This window comes from Plectropomus leopardus, chromosome 5, assembly GCF_026936395.1.
Source record: "Plectropomus leopardus strain MGB_pleo_1.0 chromosome 5, ASM2693639v1, whole genome shotgun sequence".
In the NCBI taxonomy this organism is placed as follows: Eukaryota; Metazoa; Chordata; class Actinopteri; order Perciformes; family Serranidae; genus Plectropomus; species Plectropomus leopardus.
In genome coordinates this window covers 15422028-15444100 of record NC_142180.1, presented here as the reverse complement: position 1 = coordinate 15444100, position 22073 = coordinate 15422028, and the positions used below count along the sequence as shown (strand labels likewise).

The 22073-nt window shown below is 38.2% G+C and overlaps 2 protein-coding genes across 3 annotated transcripts; one reads left to right on the top strand and one right to left on the bottom strand.

Moving 5' to 3' along the window:
- Window positions 1-1268: 1268 nt before the first annotated feature.
- Window positions 1269-6672, top strand: nphs2 (NPHS2 stomatin family member, podocin). Its single transcript, XM_042484218.2, has 7 exons — window positions 1269-1761; window positions 2519-2622; window positions 3122-3194; window positions 4268-4350; window positions 4651-4910; window positions 5715-5793; window positions 6296-6672. The coding sequence occupies exons 1-7, from the start codon at window positions 1437-1439 to the stop codon at window positions 6503-6505; spliced, it is 1134 nt and encodes a 377-aa protein (XP_042340152.2). The 5' UTR covers window positions 1269-1436; the 3' UTR covers window positions 6506-6672.
- A 141-nt stretch (window positions 6673-6813) lies between these two features.
- On the bottom strand, window positions 6814-21013 carry axdnd1 (axonemal dynein light chain domain containing 1). 2 transcript variants are annotated; one of them, XM_042483968.2, is made up of 26 exons: window positions 20785-21013; window positions 18937-19094; window positions 18748-18851; window positions 18210-18303; window positions 17403-17488; window positions 17243-17299; window positions 16899-17007; window positions 16601-16722; window positions 16049-16189; window positions 15763-15867; window positions 15201-15321; window positions 14161-14262; window positions 13884-14050; window positions 13610-13679; window positions 12016-12250; window positions 11439-11655; window positions 10850-10943; window positions 10400-10590; window positions 10030-10120; window positions 9629-9772; window positions 9283-9357; window positions 8570-8611; window positions 8024-8125; window positions 7814-7902; window positions 7324-7463; window positions 6814-7226 (listed from the first exon to the last, which is right to left on the bottom strand). In XM_042483968.2, exons 1-26 carry the CDS (start codon window positions 20852-20854, stop codon window positions 7114-7116), a joined length of 3039 nt encoding a protein of 1012 aa, XP_042339902.2. In that variant the 5' UTR covers window positions 20855-21013; the 3' UTR covers window positions 6814-7113. The 2 variants fall into 2 exon arrangements, with proteins under 2 accessions (XP_042339902.2, XP_087933715.1); XM_088077589.1 differs by having other exon boundaries at window positions 18937-19088.
- Window positions 21014-22073: the final 1060 nt, after the last annotated feature.

Genomic DNA, 22073 nt, shown 5'->3' with positions numbered 1-22073 from the left:
AAAATCACAACATGTAACTCAACATTTGTGTGTGCATGTAAGTGAAATTAATTATTCAATATGTTACAATACGGTTCCCATATCCATGTGCCCAAATTTCAGGATAATGTTACTCTCAGTATTTAATAATGCACTCATACTGACATCTTCATATTGATACAAGTGCCATATTTACTCACACATTGAGCCGTGGCCCTCTAACCACCAGGAACTTGGCCCCCGGTTCAACCACAGTGTATTATCGGAAACCCTATAGGCACCGTTGCCTTTGCCTGGGTTTGCACACAATTAGACTCAGGACTTCCGTAGCAGAAAAACATCTAGGCCACATAATTAATTTTCAGTTTAATTAAGGATATATTCGGGAGGATACTTTGTGTCTTTTCCTGTAAAAACAGAGAAAAAAACTTCATCAGCTCTTTGGAAAGGAGAGGCCTGAGTCTGCACATTCCCACTGAAGATGCACCGTGACTCCCTGAGCTCCACTGACACAATGTGCTCCAGCAGTAATCTGAATTCTGGACCACAGACTTCTCAGGATGGCACTGGTTTTACAAGGGAGAAACAAAATCCATTCAAATGGACTAGAGCTATAAAGGTTTTTAATGCAATTAGTATGCATGTTTTATATTTTATATGACATGTACTTAAGTAGCATGTTCTATGCATGATTTAATGGCATACAATTAAAAATGTTCCCACAAGACACCCACTGGCATGCACCTTCACTTTCCAAAGCAATGATGTCAGTGATTTTATCAGGTCACATATAACTATATATAGTGTATGTGTTACCATGCTATATACCAAATGTAAGACCAAAATTTTGTTTTTCTACTTAGAAATGAGGAAATGCTCTGTTTATGTTTACTTTCTTAAGAGAAGAGATTAGGTTCAGTAAGGAGGACCAAAAATGTGGTACTACTGCCATTGTTTATACCCTTACAAAAGCTTTTGGGTAAGAATTAGCAAAGAATTATGCAAACAGACAATTGCTGAAATAAACTTATTTCAGCAACCCCTGGAAATTTGGATTTATGTCTTATAATGCCCTTCTGAATCTATGTAAAAGATCACTTGATGTTTTTTCACATTTCTCACTTATCATTTTCTTTTAATTTAGTTTGCTGCTTTGACAGCATATAGCCTGATTGAATATCACGCTCACAGAAGTTCACTGACCTTAAATTTGAGAAAGAGAGAGAGGGCGGCAAGTGGCACTCCCACTGCTGTCCTACTCCCACATTCCAACAGTCATCTATGTATTCTGTCTGAGACGGCAGCACCAGTGTCTCCATTTACAAACCTCCAGCCAGAGGAAGCAACTCATAGCATTAAAACTTGCAAAATGTCCTCCTGCCTCTCTGCTTTCACCCAAAAAGAGAACCGTCCACTAACCCACTGAGCAGGAACATCCAAAGAGAAGCATCACTCCTATGCTCTTTACTGCAGAGCCTCCAGCCAATATGGAGAAGGCCTCCAAAGTCCACTCCAGTCTTCCTCCGAGATCCAGAATGACGCCCAGGAAGGAGAGGGAGAGTGGAGCCTCTGTGCCTCCCAGAAGTCACCGACAAAGGCCATTGAAGGCATCATCAGTGAGGAAAGAGAGGCCACAGAAAGAGAAGCTGGAGTCAAATGAGGTGAAGGTAGAGCAGGACACAGAAGTGAAGGTGAAGTCCACCGTGGTGGACATAGACAGCGTGAGAGAGGAGGAGGTCAAGGAGGAGAACCTGGGGCTCCTGGAAGCAGCAGAGCAGGATGGTAAGTCGAGGGCATACATTTTACACGCAGTGAGGGGAGAGCTTAACAGTGATTTTACCAATGTTATGGATTGTTTTATGTCCTAGGGATGTAGACACTTGTGAAAGAATTACAGATAATTAACCCTCTAAAACCTGGGCACGTTGATTTGATTTCTATCAAAAGAAGGCACTGAGCAAATTAACTAGACATGGCCCAAAAATATTCTAATAATATTTTATAGTATTATAATAAATTACCTGGAAATAAGCAACAAAAGGTAAAAACAAACAAGAAAACTGACTACTTTTTCTTTAAGATAATTTTAAAATATTATTAAAATAAAAATAAAGTTTTCCTGACATTTTTCCCTAGTTTTTTTTTTTGGATACCTCATTTAAGAAAATAAATCAGGGCATTTTCTTATCACTGACTAATTCATTGCAGGTTTTCTTGCAGTTTTTGCAAAGTTGCTCATTGCCTTTTCCCATGTGAGAGAAATCAAACCAATCTGCTCCGATTTTTAAATGGTTAATGAAAGTCGTCTAAACTCAGCACAAAAGCAACTGATGTCAATCCAGGTTTCAAAGGGTTAAATAAATAGTAATGTAAATTCAGGCATGTGGAAAAAGAAATAAATTCATCCAGATTTTTTTCTTGATATTGATAAATCATAACTCATTGGCAGCTCTTATGAAAATGCTTAACTTTACTCTGAATTCTATTTTATCAGATCTTGGTTGTATTTCTTCATACTAAGTACTGTGGATCTCTGCAGGTCTGAAGCGCAAGAGCCTGGGAGTGTTTGAGTGGCTGCTGATGGTCTTCGTCTTTGCTCTGGTTCTCCTCTTCTTCCCACTTTCCATCTGGTTCTGTGTCAAAGTATGAACCACAGACCTAACAGAAACCAAAAACTGTTCAATGTTCGAATTATGAGTGAGATTCCTTGTAAATTTAATCAAAGGATTAAGATGAGTAAAACCAGCTAGGCACGTGTAGTTTGTGATGGAGATGTAAAAGATAGAGATTTTTATCATTTAATTTTAATCTCTGAATGGTCAAAACACTATTTCTACCTTTTCAACCTCAACAAGAAGTAAAATATTTGAAGAAATTAATGAATGTTGGGGAATCTTAGCATGAAAGTCAGCTATTTTTAATGTAGAGGTACTATTTTCACCTCATAGCCATTGTTTCATCTTGAGTCAAACACAGTAAAATTTGTCAATGCCCCACTACTGTCTGACTACACTGTTTGTTACTGAACAAAAGTACTGCATTAAAGATGGCATTCTGGTGTTGTATGTTAACTGGACACTTCAGCAAACATTGTCTTCTGCTCATATTTAGTGACTGATGCTTATCATTGTTTGACTGACAGGTGGTGAGGGAGCATGAGAGAGCTGTGATCTTTAGACTGGGTCATCTACTGCGTGGAAAACCCAGAGGACCAGGTTGTCACCAATTACTTTCATTTTTTTAGTGCAAAACAGTTAACTTGCGATTTCTGAGGTTGTGTGTCATTGTTTGAATTGCTGTTGGGTTTGCTTGGCAGGTGATCATCATACAGCTGAATCATGTAAAGTTTGGAAACCCAACAATTAGTTAAAATTGTGTTAGTCATCTGCATGCATTCTCTCATATAGTCATACAGTCTTAGGAAAATCATTTTTAATAAAACATACTTGTAATTAAAGGGGCAGTTCATCCCAAAATCTAAAAATACATAATTTACCTGAAGTGGTATTTATCACTCTAGATTGTTTTGGTGTGAGCTGCTGAGTGTTGGAGATATCAGCTCTAGAGTTGTCTGCCTCCTCATGTACATAATGGAACTAGAAGACACTAGGCTTGTGGTGCTCAAATCACCAAAAACACATTTGAAAAACTCAACAGATCTGTCTCTTTCCAGAAATCATGATGCAGTTACTCAAGACCTTGTTTTGAGTAGTTTCATGTGGGAAGTATTTTCTCTCCACTGAACTACACCCCCCAACTGGATCACCACACACAACAAAGTGTGCATCCACTTCTAGCTGACCTAGCACCACTGAGCCAACTAACGTTACAGCTCAGGTGAAGAGGACATCATTAATGTTTACATCTCGCACTGTCATGAGCCTCTTCCTTATGAGTACACGCACACTTCCTTCTGTGCAGTAACACAGTTAGAAGGTGCAGTCCAGTAGAAAGAAAATAGTTCCTACATAAAACTGCACACATCAAGGTATGTGGAATATCTTGAGTAAATAGGTCATGATTTATAGAAAGAGACATTGATGTTGATTTTTTTTGTGCTTTGAGCACCACAAGCAGAGTGCAACCTTGTTCATTATATTGAAGAGAAGGCAGAAATCTCTACAGATGATAGAGGTGTCAGAGATCTGAAACTCAAACCTAAACAATCTAGACAGATAAATAGGACTATGTGTAAATGAAAAATATGTATTTTTGATTTGGGGGTTAACAGTTAGTTTAATATGAAAACTCTGTCCTTAGATCAAACCCTTTTCCTCCCCCTCTCCAGGTCTTCTTTTCTACCTCCCAATCCTAGATGTGTGTCACAAGGTTGACATACGACTGAACATGCTGAAGATTCCTTCTCACACGGTACAGCACAGTAAAGCAAAACACTACTGACATATTCACATTCAACCTAATATGTAAAAATGTTAACTGTTAACTGTATATGCACCTTCCCTGCGCATACAGTACACCTTTCACAGTCCATAAAGAGATCAGACTTATTTGTCACTTCAACAGCAACAGAAGTTTAAATCTTTGTTAGTGTTTCTTAACCTTTTAGGATAGTGAGGAAATTAAACGCTACCCCCTGCTAAACTAATCTGTGAGACAGTGACAAGGCTTTAATTGCATTCAATTTGTGACTTCTCATATGCCTGTATGCAGGTGGTGACAAAGGACTTGGTGAGGCCGGAGCTGAGTGCAGTGTGTTATTACCAGATAGAGAACGTAGCTCTGTGCAGCACGGCTCTGTCCTGTTTGACCACAGTCCTGCAGACTGTGGTCCAAGCAGCAGTCAGAGAAATTCTTGCACAGCACACATTCAGCCACGTCCTGCTGCACAGGAGGAGGATTGGACTGCAGATACAAGCAGCGGTTGACTCTGTTGCTTGTCATTGGGGCATCAGGGTGGAGAGAGCAGACATGTAAGACTGAAGATAAAAAAAAAAACATTAATTGTGATTCCTCAGCTGCATCTGTATCTCAGTAAGTGTGTTTCAATTGAAGTCAAGGTTAAAACTCACATAACATCATGTGGCATCAATGCATTCTGGGAAGTGAAAGTTTAGGGCCCCATGTCCAGCAGACGGCCACCAAGAACGCTTCACATGTCCCAAAAGCAGAGGTCGGCGACCCTACACTCACTATGGAAGTGCATAGGCTCAGCAAATTATGCAAGGCCTCCCCCTTGTATCACAGCAGGTTTTGGTATTTACAACTTGAGTGAGAGGATTAAACCAAACTACCCCTCTGATCACAAAAAGAGAAAAAAAAACATCAGCGTGAAAGTGAAATGAGGGATCAGTAATCAGGCTAACTTCTGTAAACTGTTCTGTCTAATCAAATCTGCTTGGCCCCCCAAGGTTTAGGGCCGGCCCTGGTACAGTCTGATCTTGATGGCCCTCCTTCACTGGGTGACGACTTTTGATTGTTCAATATTAGTGCAAAAGGCACAATGGGGCGCTTTAAAAGTGAGGGCCTAACAGTATTACCTCATATTCACAGCTGATGCTTTAAATTGCTGAAAGAATCAAGATTTTTTTTTCTTTTTAAGATCTGATTTGTACAACACAATGGATTAGCAGTGCTCCTGAAAAAATGATTCACTTTCTGTGTGCAAATTCTTTTTCTTATAAAAGCTTTGATTTTTCCAGGTAAACAGCAAGAAGAATGTAGAGATTTGTGGTGTACTGTACTGCTGACCGGGCGTGTGTTTGATTTTCTGTCAGAGACGAGCTCAGTTTTCCTGTGGAGTTACAGCAGAGTCTGGCTGCTGAAGCTGAGGCCAAGAGACAACAGCAGGCCAAAGTGAGTAACTATATCCTATAAAATATATAAAACTATACTACCTTTTTAAAAATCAGATGTTTGTTTACTGTATCTTAATACTTGTTTTTGCATTTTAAATGTTCATGGTTAATGCATTTTCAGTTACCATTTCAGAAAGCGTATTATTATCAGCATTATTTGTAAAACTTGTGGAATGTAGGTAGAAAAACTTTAGTAAAGCCTCTGTGTACAATCAGAACATGTCTTTGGCTTAACTTAGTGGCAGTTTCAAAGACAGCAGCTGACAGCAAATAAAGCCAGTGGCTGATCTCTGTTCCTGAGCCTTCCAATACTCAATGCACTTTTGTTTCCATTTCCATTCTAATATTTTTTTCTGTATTTTCATCCCAGAGCGTGGCGTTGGTTTAGTATGCAGATCAATGCTTCTTCAGATCTGTAAAGTTAGGTTTACCTCTGCCAGGGGGATCATTTTTCTCAGTAGTATAAATACGTTTCCGACATCAGTCCGTCTCTTCATCAGGTCAAAGCAGCAGAAGGGGAGAGAGATGTCTGGGAGGGGTTCAGGGCCTCCCTCCGTCTCCTCCATCCTGCCCTGGTCCTTCCACTCCCTCCAGATCTCCTCAGCGTGACCCCTGACCTCTCATCCTTACCACCCCCTCCTCCTCCTGCTGTGGAGGGAGAAGGAGGGACGACAGAGGCGGAGCCAGACACAGACTCGCCAATGATGTGATAGACATGAAAGCTTATTATTGCTGAAAAGTTCATAATGAATTATTCCTAAACACCTAACAGAGGCAAATTAAAGCCAGTGATTCTCAGCTAACGGTTGAGTTTAATAGAGATTTTGATCATGCTAAAGAGTGTAACCTTGAGTTAAATGATTGTTGATTTAAGCATGATTTCAAATATGACTTAATTGTTTGGAGCTTTTGAATGTTTTACACTGGTGAGCTTTATCTATGGAGGATCTGAGAGCCTAAACTGAAGGATAAGTGAGTTTGTGTTGTATTTGAAAATAAATCTCCAAAGTTGAACTCATTTAAAAGTAACGTCTGCAGAAACTTTATTTTTTAAAGGCAACAAAAACTAATCTTCCTTAACTTGCGAGTCAAAAACACATTACAAGGTTAAACAAAACCACAACAAGCCAGCGTTGGTAATGCGTGCCAGAAGTCTTAATATCTTTGGGTGGTTTTCCTTTACTACTTTTAAACTGTGATGGAGTGCAGATGATGAATCTTGCTACGACTACGAAAATGCATGAAATACAAAACCCTATAAGTGATTTCAAATATAGCTTATAAACATAAAGTTATAACACCTCCTGATCACGTCAAATCACCGTTTCTTGGTCCTTTTGGTGCCACTTGTTTTGGTTTCAGCTGTGGTTTTCTTTGGGGCAGCTGGAGTTGTCACTGCTGGTGGGGAAAGTGGAGGTGTTTTCTTTTTCTCTGCAACACAAACAAATCCATGTACCACCCAAATGCGTTAATACTGTCTCTCTGTCTAAGTCAAAAGTTTATAGATTTTTTTTTGTTTAGTCTGTACCTTCACTACATTTGACCTCCAGACTGGGTTGACCCTGCAGTTGTCTCTCCAGGTTCTGAATCTTCTCCAGCGCTGCCTGCAGAGCTTCCTCAGCCTTCAGGGCTCGCTGCTCCACACTCTGGACCCGCAGCTCTGAGTCACTGACACACACACGGAGAGAAATTTGACCTGGATGTCCTTTTCACATCCACAATTCAGTAGAGGTCCACTCTCTATTTCTGAACAACTACAGAAACTCAGCTGATGTGTGGACATCCAACAAACTTATTTCCACAATGGGATTTTGCTGAATAAACTCCACTTGAATCTGCAAGTTGTAAAAGTTTCTTTTTGAGTAATTTTTGACAAAAAGGAAACAATTAATGGGAGACACAAAAAAGACAATAGCCAGCAAGTGTCATAAGAGGAGTCATGAAATAAAACAACAACATTGAGTTTAGGAGGACATAAAAAAACAGTGTTCCACTCAACAATAATAAAGTTAACCTACTGCAGTTCCTGCTGCAGCAATCCTACTGTGGTGAGATCACTAAAAGCTTTCTGGGCCTCATCTGTTGCTGGAGATATAACCAAATCAGTCTGATAGACAGACACAGAGACAGACACAGAGACAGACAGATGTCAGATAGACAGTTTGTTCAGTTCTATACACTGTGAAAGAATGCTAACACTGAAAAAGTGTGTAATTTAACTGTCTGACCCCGTTCAGGTAGACACTGCTCTCTCCCAGCTTTCTTTGTGTAATGTTTCCATCATAGCCAATCAGCTTCAGCACTGGAGTCTCACAAACCATTAGCTCCCCCTGCAGGTTAACAACATTAACAACAAAATCACTGTTCATTTTTTGCCAAATAGTGTGGTTAATACAGTACAAAAATGTGTAAAACAATCATGTTTCTTTTATAAGACTCTTTTGTAAAATTCCCTGTAATCCTGAAGAAATTATCTCATTTCTTCACACTGTTCTGTCTTCAATGCAGATCTCCAAATTCATAGATACTCCAAAGATTTCCTGATCTGAGGGAGCAGTCAATACAATTCAAAGAAATATATGTTTTGTAAATTGTGTCTTTTATCTCACAAACTAACTCTATAACATTCACATTGAACTATAGATGTCTGTGGTCACTGTTCCAGACTGCCCCAGGATTTTCAGAATATCAGATGAGATACCCTAAAATTATTTTTACCCTTATGTGTAGACAATAATTTAACTAAGTACACTTGATGGAAATTATATCGATACCTGAGAAGCCTCTTGTTGTGTTTCATGTCCTTCAGCAGTACACTGTGGAGACACAAGAGAATCATCACTGCCCTCATCATTAGAATCATGATTACTGTAACATTAATTTGGTTATTTCAATAAACAAATCCCAAATTATCATTATAATAAACTGTACTCCATGATTTTCAAACGAATGGGAAACAAACAGCTCTGGTCAGTAAATACAATTCCATTTAATGTCATTATTCAACCTACAACTTACAGTCATTTATACTGTGACAAGGCCATAAAATGTTTAAGCAAACATTCAACTGAAAATAGGATTAAAGATGTGGACAAAAGGTCCATCAATTTGTTAACTCACAATGAAAACCTGACTGCTCTAGGCCTAATTGCCTATTCAGTGAAATTTCAGAGGGCAGATATTGACTGAGACAGGAGTTCAAACTTGATCACCTGATCAAATAATAGACTGTCTAACTACTGCCTGTTGCCCTTTATCATCAATAGCATTCATGCCATTTCTCCTTTTTTAGCCTTTAACTCACTACAAAATGTTTGGATGTGTGAATGACCTCCACAGTGTGTCCAATAACAAGAGATGAGCTCCAAAACAAGTTTAGGGTTGTGTAGTCAAACTTTTTTCCATTTTCTAAAGAGCAATCTCACAGTAACATGGTATCATAAGTTTTTCACTTGTACTCCACAGCTGTTACAGTAATACGACTCACCTCTCTCAGTTCTGCCTCAGTCTCATCTTTGACCTCACTGTTTGCTGTAGGATCAGCTGAAACTTCCACGTTCACCTACACAAACACACACACACACGCAAAGTTTCTCATTCTTCTCACATTGACCTTGACTACAGTAAAATCTGATACAAACTCTCCTATTTTGTCGGCTCTACTTCACTGTAGCAAGAGCAACATGGCCAGTCACCTGACACCAGTTATTTCTTTAATAATAAAGACAAAACTACATGAAAATATATATTTTTTAAAATAAAATATAAAAAATAAAATAATAATAAAAATATAAGGTTTATCCATGTGGGTTGTATTAAAATGGACTCCTCACCAAAGGCTCCATGCTGTCTGCTGGAGAGACTGTGACATCACTGCTGGAAGCGGGGTTAGCCTGTCGGACAGGCAGCCCCACAGGACCACCTGTCACTCCAGAGAGCAGGATTAAACAGGTCTCCACCCAGTCACTGCACTCCGTCTGAGGACAGATAGTACAGATCCAGGTTTTTAAGGTTTATCTTACCCATGTATGTGACTGCAGTGTGTCTCCCTCTTCTGGAGCCTTGTAATAATTGAACACAACAAGCTGTTTGGTCTCAAAACTGAACATGATGCATCTCTTGATTTTTCTAGTGTATTTAAAGTAATGATTACTGGTGAAATGTAAACGTTTTCGGATCTGACGATAGCCCAGTTCCTTGCTTGTATCTAATTCTGTATCAGAACATTGTTTACCTGCAGCTTTTTGCACTCATTCATCTCATTTTCAACCTCAACTTCACGTGAGTTGTGCAGAATCCGCTCCTCCAGAATCAGCTTGCAAGATCTGGAGTCAAAAGCACACAATTCCTGATAAGTAAATCATAGAGAAAATCCCCCTCTGATGATCCTTTCAATCTTACACTAAACATACTTTAGCCAACATTCATTCCTATGTGATGTTAGTCAGTATGTGTGGTGTAAATAGGTTATCATCAAAATTCAGTTCAGTACTTGTGTGAGATAAAAAGGTGTACTTATTGTACTGTGCACTAATTGTGACTTACTCTGGTTAACAGCATATGCCTAACTGCAAATTGTAAAAACAAGTAAAAACTTCTGGTACCTGCTGATGTATGTAGAAAAAAAGTCCAGTTTCTCTGCCAGCATCTTAGCATCCTCATCCAGGGTCTGTACGGAGACATTTGTAATGTAGTAGTGTTCCTGTACTTGGTCGTTGTCCTCACCATGGTCAGGTACCATGAGGAGCAACAGATCCAACATCCAGCGGGTCTGAGCCATGTGAATAGAACTGGCCTGGTGGGAGAGGAAATACTAAAACTCAAAGGAAGCACCTTGTAATATTAAAGCAAACAAACACATTCATTAAAAATAATACAGCAAATCAAGTATTTGCTGTCACCTAAGAGACTTCCTGAAACATACGTGTTTGGCCATTTGGATGAATTGTCTGTATAATATCTGAGCATCACATTTATGCAGCTGATATGTTTGTTCCAAAACACTCGAGTGAACATTTTTGAAAATGTGTTGAGTGAACGTGGTTTGTACTGACCTGCTCACTGAGTCTCTGGTTCTCACCATCAGTGAAGTTCGTCAGGCTGCTTATGAACTCTTGCACTTTATCTAACACGTTTTCTGCTTCTCTACTATTTGAAGAAACAATCACACATAACAGAAACAGGAATTTCAGTATTGAGACATGTCATTTTAATTTCTAAGTTGTATTTTTCTATTACATTTTAGCACAAGCAATAAACACAGTGTGTTAATAAAGACATAAAATCTTAAAACTAAGATTGTAAAGAAAAAACTCCAACGAAAAACTTTTCCCAAACATATATCTAAAAGTTAGCCTCAATTTGCACGCATTAGTGAAAATTTGTTGCTGTGTTACTTTAAGACTTTCTCATAATATGTCACAGATCACAGTGTTTGTGAATCAGGAGTAAGCATAATAAAATATGCATATGTGAGTATACATAATAAAACATGTATACAATTGCTCCACAAACACACAGAATATCAAATTTTTCTTGCAGAACATTCAAAAGTTTTATCATGAGAGTATATTACAAACATATCAACAAAATGTTGATAAATGAGGCATATGTCTTTTCATTACATCCACTGTCAAAACTTACTATATGTCAGGTTTGTTTTTGTCCTTTTCATTCTCTGTCTGCATGCTGAAGACGTTCTGAGAGGCTTTTTCCGCCAAACTCTGCCAGTTTTGCAGTTCCTTCTCCAGCTTCAGCCCGTCAGAGACAGACATCATTTCTTGATGACCAATCACTGCACCAAGCTTGGAACCCCAGGACTCTATCAACCCACGCAGTGACGTGATCTGTCTGTGGATCCCTGAAACAGCATGACTAGAATCAGTTTCAACACATTAGTTATAACAAGAAACATTTCTTCTTATTTTGAACCATTAAAACAAGTAACAGATATATGGAGATTCTGTGGCTGTCTGGCTATAGCTTATGAGTGTGTACGTGTTTTTGTGTCAGGACCAAACACTGTGACGCTAACCAAAGTCCTGATTTTGCAGCTGTCATCAGTTCTGTTTCTTTGCACATTTCTATTCGGAGTACAGTCAAAGAAAAAAACTGAAGAAGCACCAAATGACAGTGAATACTGTACTTACCTGTCGGCCTCAGAATCATGGTTTCTTGATCTTTTTAAATTATTCAAAATTGTGCCTCTATCAGCTCTCACCTTTCTCTCCACTGACTTGTTCATCCAGCTGTTTGAGGAGCTCAGATAGGACGCTCTCCAGCTCTTGTAGGGCCCGCTGGCCTGCGGGGGGTTCACCATCAGAAGAGGGGTGTCTTCTGAACAGCTCAAGGCTCATATTTAGACATCTTTCCTGCACACGACCAAGCTCACCCAGTGTCTGCTGGCAGGAAAGAAGCTTGTCACCTTGGTAGCATTCACACTGGAGGGCCAATGTCTGCAGAGAAACAGAGTACAGAGGAGGACTTCAATATTAAAAAAAAAAACTCAGCTGCTGACTAGACATACTGTATGCCCCAAATATCCACTATCCACTACACATTTGGAATAGAATCTAATCTCAGACTGTCAAAATGTCCACTACCTACAACATAGACAGAAAAAAAATACCTTAAACATGCTGAAAAACTACTTTGTCCTGGTTTAAAGATTGTTTAAACATCAATTCTCAACTGAGACCTACACCAATTACTTTCATACTTATTTTTATAATTATAATTATAATTTTTTAACATACTGATTTTACCATAAAACTCACCCAGTAAATAACTGAAATATCTATAACTGTTTTTTGTATTACAAATTTTCTGAAAGTTTGTTGAAATATGCAAAAGATTAATTATCTAATTCAATTTGCACAGATTTCCTTTAAAAGCAGAGTCTTTAAAATAATTTTTGATATCTCTTTTTATCACTCCATAAATTAGAAAAAAAAATTAATCTTCACTATATTTCTAGAATAGGAATAAAACCTTAAATAAATCACCTTATGAATGATGTTTGAATGAATCCCTCTGTACAAAACCTTGAGAATATAAATGGGAATAAAACTGGAAAGGTTTGTGTATGTAAGTGCTACTGAAGTGGAAATTCCTGGCTCGGAGTATGGGGGAAAAAATAATTTTATAAAATTGCATTTCAATATTACATTTTTTAGACAAAAATAAAACACTACAGGTGAACAGGGCAAACATTTCTGCTAATAGATATCACCATGAAACTTCCCCAGTTGATTACTTACAGTTAGACATTTATTTTTTGTATTACAAGTTTTCTGAAATTTATGTGTTTAAATTTGCAAAAAAAGGCATTGTTGAACTTAATTTACAAAAATCTGGACTAAAATGAATAGTTTGGAGGAGGACAGCAATATAGTCCAAAATCTCAAACCAGTGCATTTAAAACTATGTTTTCTCCTGGGGTGTCTTGCCAATTTCCAATTGGTTTCAGACAGAGACACAGATGAGTAACGAGTGATCAGTGGTTGACTGATACGAGAAAGCCAAGATGAAAGGGACGGATGACAGCATGACATAGATGAGGAGCATCAGACATGACAAGTGATGGTAATAATGAGAGATTTGAAGCTGATCAGTTAGGTGAAAGTGAAAAGATGATGTGATTACATCAGAAACGTGACAGAGCTGAGACAGACACGATGACAATGAGACTTTTGTCAGAAATAAGAGACACAAGTGGAAGACAAAGGTGAGATACATCACATACATTCACAATAACACTGATGGGTAGGAGAAAAACATGCACACACACAGAGGAAGTAAATGTACTCTCTTACATTTGACCACTGCTTCAAATCAGCATGAATCTTTTCCAGAGATGCTTTCTCATATTTTGGGTCAGGACACCTTGAAAGAGAGTAAGAGCATCTTTGGTAGAGTACACACACAGATCAATCTTTTTCATTTGCTAATCATTGACACCACACCAGGTGTTGAGTGGGCTATTACGGTTTTCCAGAAAAACACATTATCTTAAACTGATAGCACTTTATACTAATGGATAATCATGTAACCTTACATAAACGCTTTGATATCTTAGCTCGGCCTTACTTGTTCTGTGTGGTGCAGAAGGCGAGCCACTTGGCGATGCCTTGCTGGATGGCACACATCTGTTCACACTGAGCATCCTCAGTCTTCTTCAGCTGGGACATGAAAGCAGTCAGCTGCTCTTTCCAGTAGGTAGAAAGCTCCATGATGACATTCAGCTCCTCCGTGTCCTACATTTTGATTGTCAAAGGCATAGTGTAAATGAACAATCAGGGATATATCTAAAGAGTCATCTAGGGCATTGAGTGTTTTTGCTATGAGCTAGGAACTGCATTATTACCTTCATAGTGAGGAAAAGGCTGCAGTGCTCGGCCGTCTTGAACCAGCTCTGCTCGATGATATGCAGCCGACTGATCTGCTGCAGCTTCTTCACACTGATCACCTGACAATCACAGAAAAATCAGATCCTTACAATGTCGATGAAGGTTCTCAGTCATCCAGGTCATGGTATTCATAAGTGCTGTTTCGTTGACAACTGGACTTGTTTTAGTTCCTTTCAAGGAACTGCAAGGCAACAAAACAAGGCAAGAAAGCAATGAGCAACTAAACAAGAAAGGGCCACAAAAGCAAGAAATGATTGAAAAGCTATGTAAAAATGTATTTGAAAATAACAAAAAATAAAAGTAAAGATAAGACAGAAGAAAGTGCTAAGTGATATGAATTTTTTTTCTGTAACATAATTTTAAATCTATAATTACCCGAGGGACATCTGCTGGAGCGAAACATGGTTATATTAATTTTATAAATACGTCTGTAGTAAGCTGAACAGTGAGCATGCGTTTCTCTCTTTGTTTATAAATTGCACCCTTCTCCGATGCACCTGTCATACACTCAGGTCTGTGGAGATTCTCTTCAGCAAATATCTAATTAAAAGAATTACGTTTATAGTTTTCTTGACATTTTCCCTGTTTTTCTGATAGAATAATCCCCCTAATTTTCATGTCATTTTTTGTCCTGTCAAGTCAGTAAATTTTATTTATAAAGCCTGGTATGACATACCATTTGCCTCAGAGGGCTTTACAGCATACAACATCCCTCTGTCTGTGGACTCTCAAAGCAGATAAGGAAAAACTCCCCCAAAAAGCCCTTTAATGGATCACCGTTAACTATTTTTTTTTTTTTTTGCAATTACAGAAATCAAACCAATTTTCTCAGGTGTCACGAGGTTTAAATGCTAGTGAAAGGAGACTGAATGCTACACAAGAATATTGATGTCAACCCAGGTGTTAAAGGGTTAATCAACTATTAATTATGCACACCACCCTCAAACATGCAAGATGAGTCGAATTGAAAGAAAAGACTAGATCCTGACTCACACACCTTGAGGGCGAGGCAGAGGGTAAGTTGACTCCAGCAGTCTTTCTCCTCAGTCATCTGCAGCAGCTGAGCCTCGAGGCGTCCCCTCTGCAGCTCATACAGCTCGTGGTAACCCTGGACCACACTGACAAGAGTACAAGGACCATTGTAGACAGAACACCTGGTCACATGTTGTACTTTTGCACTGTATGCTTACTGAACCTCTGTTGCATTTAGACTCCATCTCAGAGGACTTTTTGACTTAGACTTTTTGCTTCCTTGAAACACTAAAATATTTTGTGGTAATAATTAATGATATAATAACCACTACTGTGTACATTACAACATGGATGCACTGATAGCAGTACCTGATCTAGTGCATCTGTCAAAGTATCAAATAAATACTTTTACTGTGTTACTCATTTTTTGACGAAGACGCAAATAAATTTTGCATGAAATAAATCACTCATATCGACCAGAAATGTTTATAATGTTTACACTGGTGAATTTTGGAATGCACTAACTGACAAACACTTGGCTTTGACTGAATGAACAGTAGTTCAGTTCAGTCTTACCAGGGACTCACTCTGAATTGGTGTTACTCTGCTCGAGCGCCCCAGCCAGCTGCTGGTGAGCACGCTCTGCCTGCTGGGACACAAAGACATCATGGTCTCTGACTCTGACAAGTTCCCTGAGGATAAACACACACACAGAAATTAACACACTAATTTTTCATATTCATACATTGTAATCAGTGCTATTATTTAAATTTCCTGTGTTTATTATCTCCTGTATAAGCATGTTCTAGTACTTTACAGCTCAAAATCAATCCATTCATCATAACCCCACAGTCTCACACCTGACCTACATACGTGTTGAGCTGCTGGATGGAACTCTTGATGCGGTGGATCTCCTCAGTGAGCCGGCGGTCCAGAGCCCGCTGTGCCACTGCCTCAGTGTGCAGAGCCTTCAGGCAGCGGGGGATTCGCTCGAGCAGGGACTGGTAACGCTGTCTGGACACACAAACACATGAGCTGCTGCGAAATAGGCTTTCTGGGGTCATTACTGGAAAAGATTTTCTGATAATGGAAAATGTCTCTCAAACTTTCCGTCAAAATACATTTAAGAATTTACTTTAACTTAACTTTATTTCACATAAGGTGGTTTTAAGTCTTATGAAACTATCTGCCAAGTGGTGCCATGTAGTTTGAGAGAGGCTGAACTAAATTTGTTCTGTAAAAAAGGAAGGCATAATAAGCCTGAGCTTCAGCCTACACCATTTCGATTGGCTTAATCCCTCAATGTATTTTATTTGCTAAGAAGATCAAACTTCAATGTATTTTTTGTTAAGGGTAAAATGCTGATTGAAATGAACTTCTACGATTACTACTAGCAGTTACTGTCCTTATGTGTTGGCTGCTAACCTGAGTTTGGCAAGCAGCTGTCCTCTCTCAGCACAGCCCACGCTGACCTGCCTGATCAGTTCATGGAAAATAATGTTGTATATATTCTGCTCAACCTGCACCAGCTCCAGCAGACCCTCCATCTGTAAGACATTTGAATAAACTGTCTCTGAGAATATCCAAGCACTTTTGTTTTTATACACACATTTTAGCAAGAAGGAATGCACATAAATACCCAAATAGACGTAAAACATCAAACCCTGATGTGGCACCAATTTGTATTTTTCTCTGTGCATGAAGGCCTACTCCGTCTGCCTACCTGGGAGAGCTCAGTCAGCTCCTCTCTCCGCTGATCCACTCCAGCCTTCTCCAGCATGTCGTCCATTATCCTCATCAGCTGGAGCACTTCCTGTCTGCCACTGGGCCGCCTGGACACACAGATCATACATACAAATATGTACATCTACACATTCAAGTGTTTCCTGAACAACATTTATCTCTTATAATATCAGAACTTTGCCTACTTGATAGTACATAGTAGTATTCCTCCCTACCAGTAAGCTGTATCATTATTAGTAAGGCAAGGCAATTCTTCCAATGAAGACCACACCACTAAGCTTCATCTGTAAATTAAATTAAATTAAATAATATTTTTGAACTCACAGTGAAGGGAAGACCCGTAACTTCTGCTCATCATCCTGCAGCTGCACTGTGAATGCACTGAGGAAGAGAAGCAAAGTGAGAATCAATATAATTAATACTATAGTGTAAGAGTGCACAGTAAAGATGAGTAAAGTAGATGAACATAATGAGGCAGACTCACTCCTCAAAGAACTCGAGGCTCCGTAGCCCTTTGTGTTTGACAATGTGATATTCTTCTGGGATCAGACTTTCTGAGACACTTAAGTTCTGAAAGACAGACTGGCTGTGGTTATCACTTCACACTGTATAATTGTGTACATATATTGATAAATGGCAGCAAATGTGAATTTATAGTCAGCACTATTACAGTAAATCACAGCATTTGTAAGACAACTGTAAAATATTCTACTACTTCAAATGAAAAATGTATTTGAATCTTGGTTTGCCTTGCCTTTGGTAGAATGAACAATGAAGTACTATGGTTTTTGAGCTGAGATATCTTGTTTTTTTGTCACATCTGGTAGATTTTGTTGCATTGTAAAGCCTTGCTTTTGCTTTATACCACACATTATGCTGCTAAGAAAAAAAAACTGTCAGCAAAAAAGGCATATTATAAGGCCCTCCTTATTTTTGTGGTAAAGGGTTAAAAGGCCAGATAGTGAAACAGGGGCATGTTCAGTCTGAAAATGGTAGCTATGTCAGAGGTGTCAGCAGTGATTTGTACATAAATAAATGTCAAGCAGATCTTTACTTGTACTTACGTTTTTTAGTTTTTATTTTAAACTTGCTTTCACGATGTAAACATATGTTTCTCAGGTCAATTCTTTGTCCCCTTTGAACTGAACTGAACTAAACCCCACCATAACATAAGGGAATGCACTTGCATAACACAACAGGGTGTTCAGCGGACCACTGTTTTCGCTTAAATAAACATTAAGCTAAGTTTTGTTGAAGCTGAACACAGCCCAGGTCAGCTGAGGCACCTTACCTGTGTATCTCCAGTGCCACTTCTGTCAGTCAGTGGTGGGAGGGGTGTAGTCCTCCTCTGGGTCTCCATAGCATCACACAGGAACGAAATGTCCCTGTATGGGCACCGTCAAAACAGAAGAGAGAAAAAAAAAACACATTAAGTTTCTTTAGGTCATTTGCAGATTTTAGGAATCCAGATTTGAGATTTTTTGAGACATGAAAGGTTGCCCCGATATAAGATAAATATAATTATCTGATTAAAAATAAGTAACTTTATACAGAAACTAAAATTAGTTTGGTTTTAAAAGGTATCTGCTTATCATATTGCTAAACTGAATCCTAGCTGGCTTTGTATTAATCCTGTCCTCTGTTAGTGTCAAGAGTAAACATACATAAATGTGTTGCTGTAATCACTGAAAGAGTTTGTATATGAATGTTGTTGACTAGATAGCAAAACATCACTGACTGACATTCAGTTCAACTTAATCTTTGAAGAAACTACATTGTTGCAACAACATTGTTTAGGTTGTTGCATATGTGTTGATGGTTTAGCTCACCTGCCAGCTCCAGTCAAGGACGTTGGCTGCTCCAGAAAGAATTTGTATTTCTTTCGTCCAAGAGGGTGATGCCAAACAGCATCCGGCCGTCTGATTCCACAGCTCTGTAAACAAAGTCATCTTAGAAACACTTGTGTCAACTAATTTCAGCCACACAGAAATAACCATACAAAAAGGGCTTGAATGTACCTTGCAGTGCCGATGGTGTGCAGTGTGCCCGAGTGTGCTCCTGTTGCAGACAGTGGAGGTAAGGCTGACCAATAGTTCATCTGGGATGATGTGGTTGTTGACAGGAGGAAGTTGTTTCTTTCTGCTCTCTGCTGGGACTTGACAATTCAGTTCTGCCACTGAGAAAAAATCAAATCAAACAAACCTAGACTCTGACTTTGGTATGAGGGGATGGTATATTTGTATAGACCGTAGCTGTCCCACATTTTGATGTTTACATATTTTTCTTGCATCACACACAAGGAACAAGGATATATATGACAACATTTGTTTAGTTTATCAAAACTTGTAGGGAGGAAAGAGATATTGTGCATCAGATAGAATAGTATTATTTCAGCTGATAGAAGAGTATTTAGGTAATCTGAAAAGCAGTAAGTGATAGATGATGTGCACTGCATTTAAAACAAAGTGTGACTTATTAGTTTCCCCAAAGAAATACGTACTCATAGTTTTTTAAATTACACAAAATTAGTGTCATTAGTTAGTGTCAACATTAGTGTCACTAGTAACAAGGATTTTCTGAATGTTACAATTGAGCAATTGTTTTGTTGATAACTCACATTGCATTGGCTCCTTCAGTGGCGTTTTTAGGCCTGGGTGTCTGAGGCTTCAGCCCAGAGAGTTTTTTTTTGTTTGTTTTGTTTTTTTTAATCTGGATCTAAGTAGGCTGTATGTATATATGTTTTTATAAAAATAAGGATAGACTTAATAATATACTTTTTAAAAAAAAACCCTGGATGTCATAATATGTCATTTTATTTATGCATTAAAGCCTTCAAAAATGATAAAATACTGTTGATCAAAAACACAAGTTTTGTGTCGTCTGTGTTATTCAAGCAGTGCATTTTGTGTGACCGCCTGCCATTGAGAAAACGCACCAGTAATCCAGATAATGTTGCAGCAGTTAAAGGTGGTGCTCATTTTAAATATACTTCTACTACTTATACTTATGGGTATTTTTTAATTATATGTAGTCATTTAATAGTTGATTATATTGTCTATTATTGATCTAATTTTTCAAAGTAACTTAAGCCGACAAACGTGGTGGACTAAAAAGAACAATGTTGTGGAGTATTAAGTATAAAGTAGATTAAAATAGAAATACTCAAATGCAAGCGCCTCAAAATTCTCTAAATTTTAGTGATAGCCGTTGCAAAGTAATACTAATTACTCATTATTCCCCAATTTCTCAGTTTTTAGATCAATAAAGTATATCTATCTATCTATCTATCTAATTACCAACAGCTACTAATAATTTGTTATTCATCACAATTAATGATTAATCAAGAAAATAAAATACAAATATTAAAAAAACAGAAATGCTAGGGGTAAAAAAAGAAGCTAGAGTACATTTTTGAAAAGCATCAAAATAGGGCTTATTCATAAAATAAAATTCCTGGGGGAGGATACTCCAGAATGCCTTATAGAAGTCAGGGGTAGGCCCCCAAATCCTGAAACGCCTGTGGGCTCCATACATACATACATATAGTGAGATTTTTTTTAAATATGTTTTTTATGGTTAAGGGAGAGTCATACATTCCCCTCCAGTCACTCAGGGGGGCACAAGGAAATATAGCTTCTTCTTTTTTTTAGCACTGGGGAGGGTCAAAATGAAAAAAAAAAAGAGGAAGAAGTGAAATACCAGCCACCCACCTCCTCTGATAAATGAAGTACAGTCCCTTACTGTAATGTGTGAAAGTGCTGTGTTCTGTGGCAGTATGGGTAGCCTAATGCTTTCCTAACATTATCTCTTCTGGTTAAACTAACTGAGTACTGTAACGGTAAGCTAGTCTCTATCACTATCGTCACCTCTGGTGTCCAGTGCTCGCTCCGGCCTCGATGAACTTGGTGCTGAATTGGCTCTCATGGACGCAGACATCCTGGGCTCGCAGTGACGATGTTACAATAAGGTTTTGGCAAACAACTTCTGAAATTATGACGAAGTCATGTGGACGATAAGGTAGTTAATTTGCCGTAAAAACAAAACAAAAACAAACCGTCCCTTCCACTCTCCCCCAGGTTCAACTTCCTGGTTGCGTTGCCGTGGTAACGCCCAGCGCTTTCGGTGGACGCTGAAGTCTGTTAATTTTTATCAACTGGAGAGACACCTATACCTCTCGTTTTGCCTTTAGTCTGTAAATGTCTTGTTTTTAGCGTATAAATGACGCCCAAAGTATAAACAAATAATAATAATAAAGTAGTTAATTCGTAAAACAAAAAAATATATTTTATTCTATTCGAGTCCTATTTAAGAGATCATGTTTAGGCCTGCAGCATATATTTTTATAAATGAGGACACTGTCATGCTTAAGACAAACTCAAATCCTTTATGGATCTTTTAGCAAGTAACGTGTAATTTAATGTTCGACAGTGATTAATTCTATTAGCAGTTTAATGATTCAATAGTTTGGCTAGTTTATTGGTATTAACAGTTTGGTTTAAACAATCTAATATTTAAGTTTAGAAAAAAAATCCCACCATCACTTTCATCCTTAATGACAAAAGGAGACATTTTGATGTATTGATTTTTAGAGTTACATTCTTCAAACCAATAGCTCAATTTTAATAATAATAATAACAACTCCATTTCATACCACAAAAGGTAACTTATGTGCACAATAGCATATAGTAGGCATAACCATATTAGGCCTATATCAGACTTTGTACAGTTTTTTTTTTTTCAATTAGGCTACAAAAACTCCAACAAAGTAAACTTTTAAATATTCATTTTTGATTCAGGAACCTGGTAATTTCAGTGACTTCTATTCATTCTTAAGAATAAATCACTAATTGAGTTTTGATACATTTTTGGTACACATTTGTACATATTCGGATGTTGTGCTTTTTTTTTGTTTTGTTTGTTTTTTGTTTTGATTGTAGCCAGCATACAGACACAAACTGTAGCTGAATGTACTACACATTTAGAAACTTAAAGCTACTTAATGTTCACGTAGGCTAAATTATAATATTTGCATACTCTTAAATTCAAGGCCACCTTTAAGGGGCTTTCCAGAGCCCAGCCGCCAGCAATAACCACATTCATCCAAAATAGAAGCAAATGATAACCACATAGTGCTGTTTTTTCATTATTTATGCTA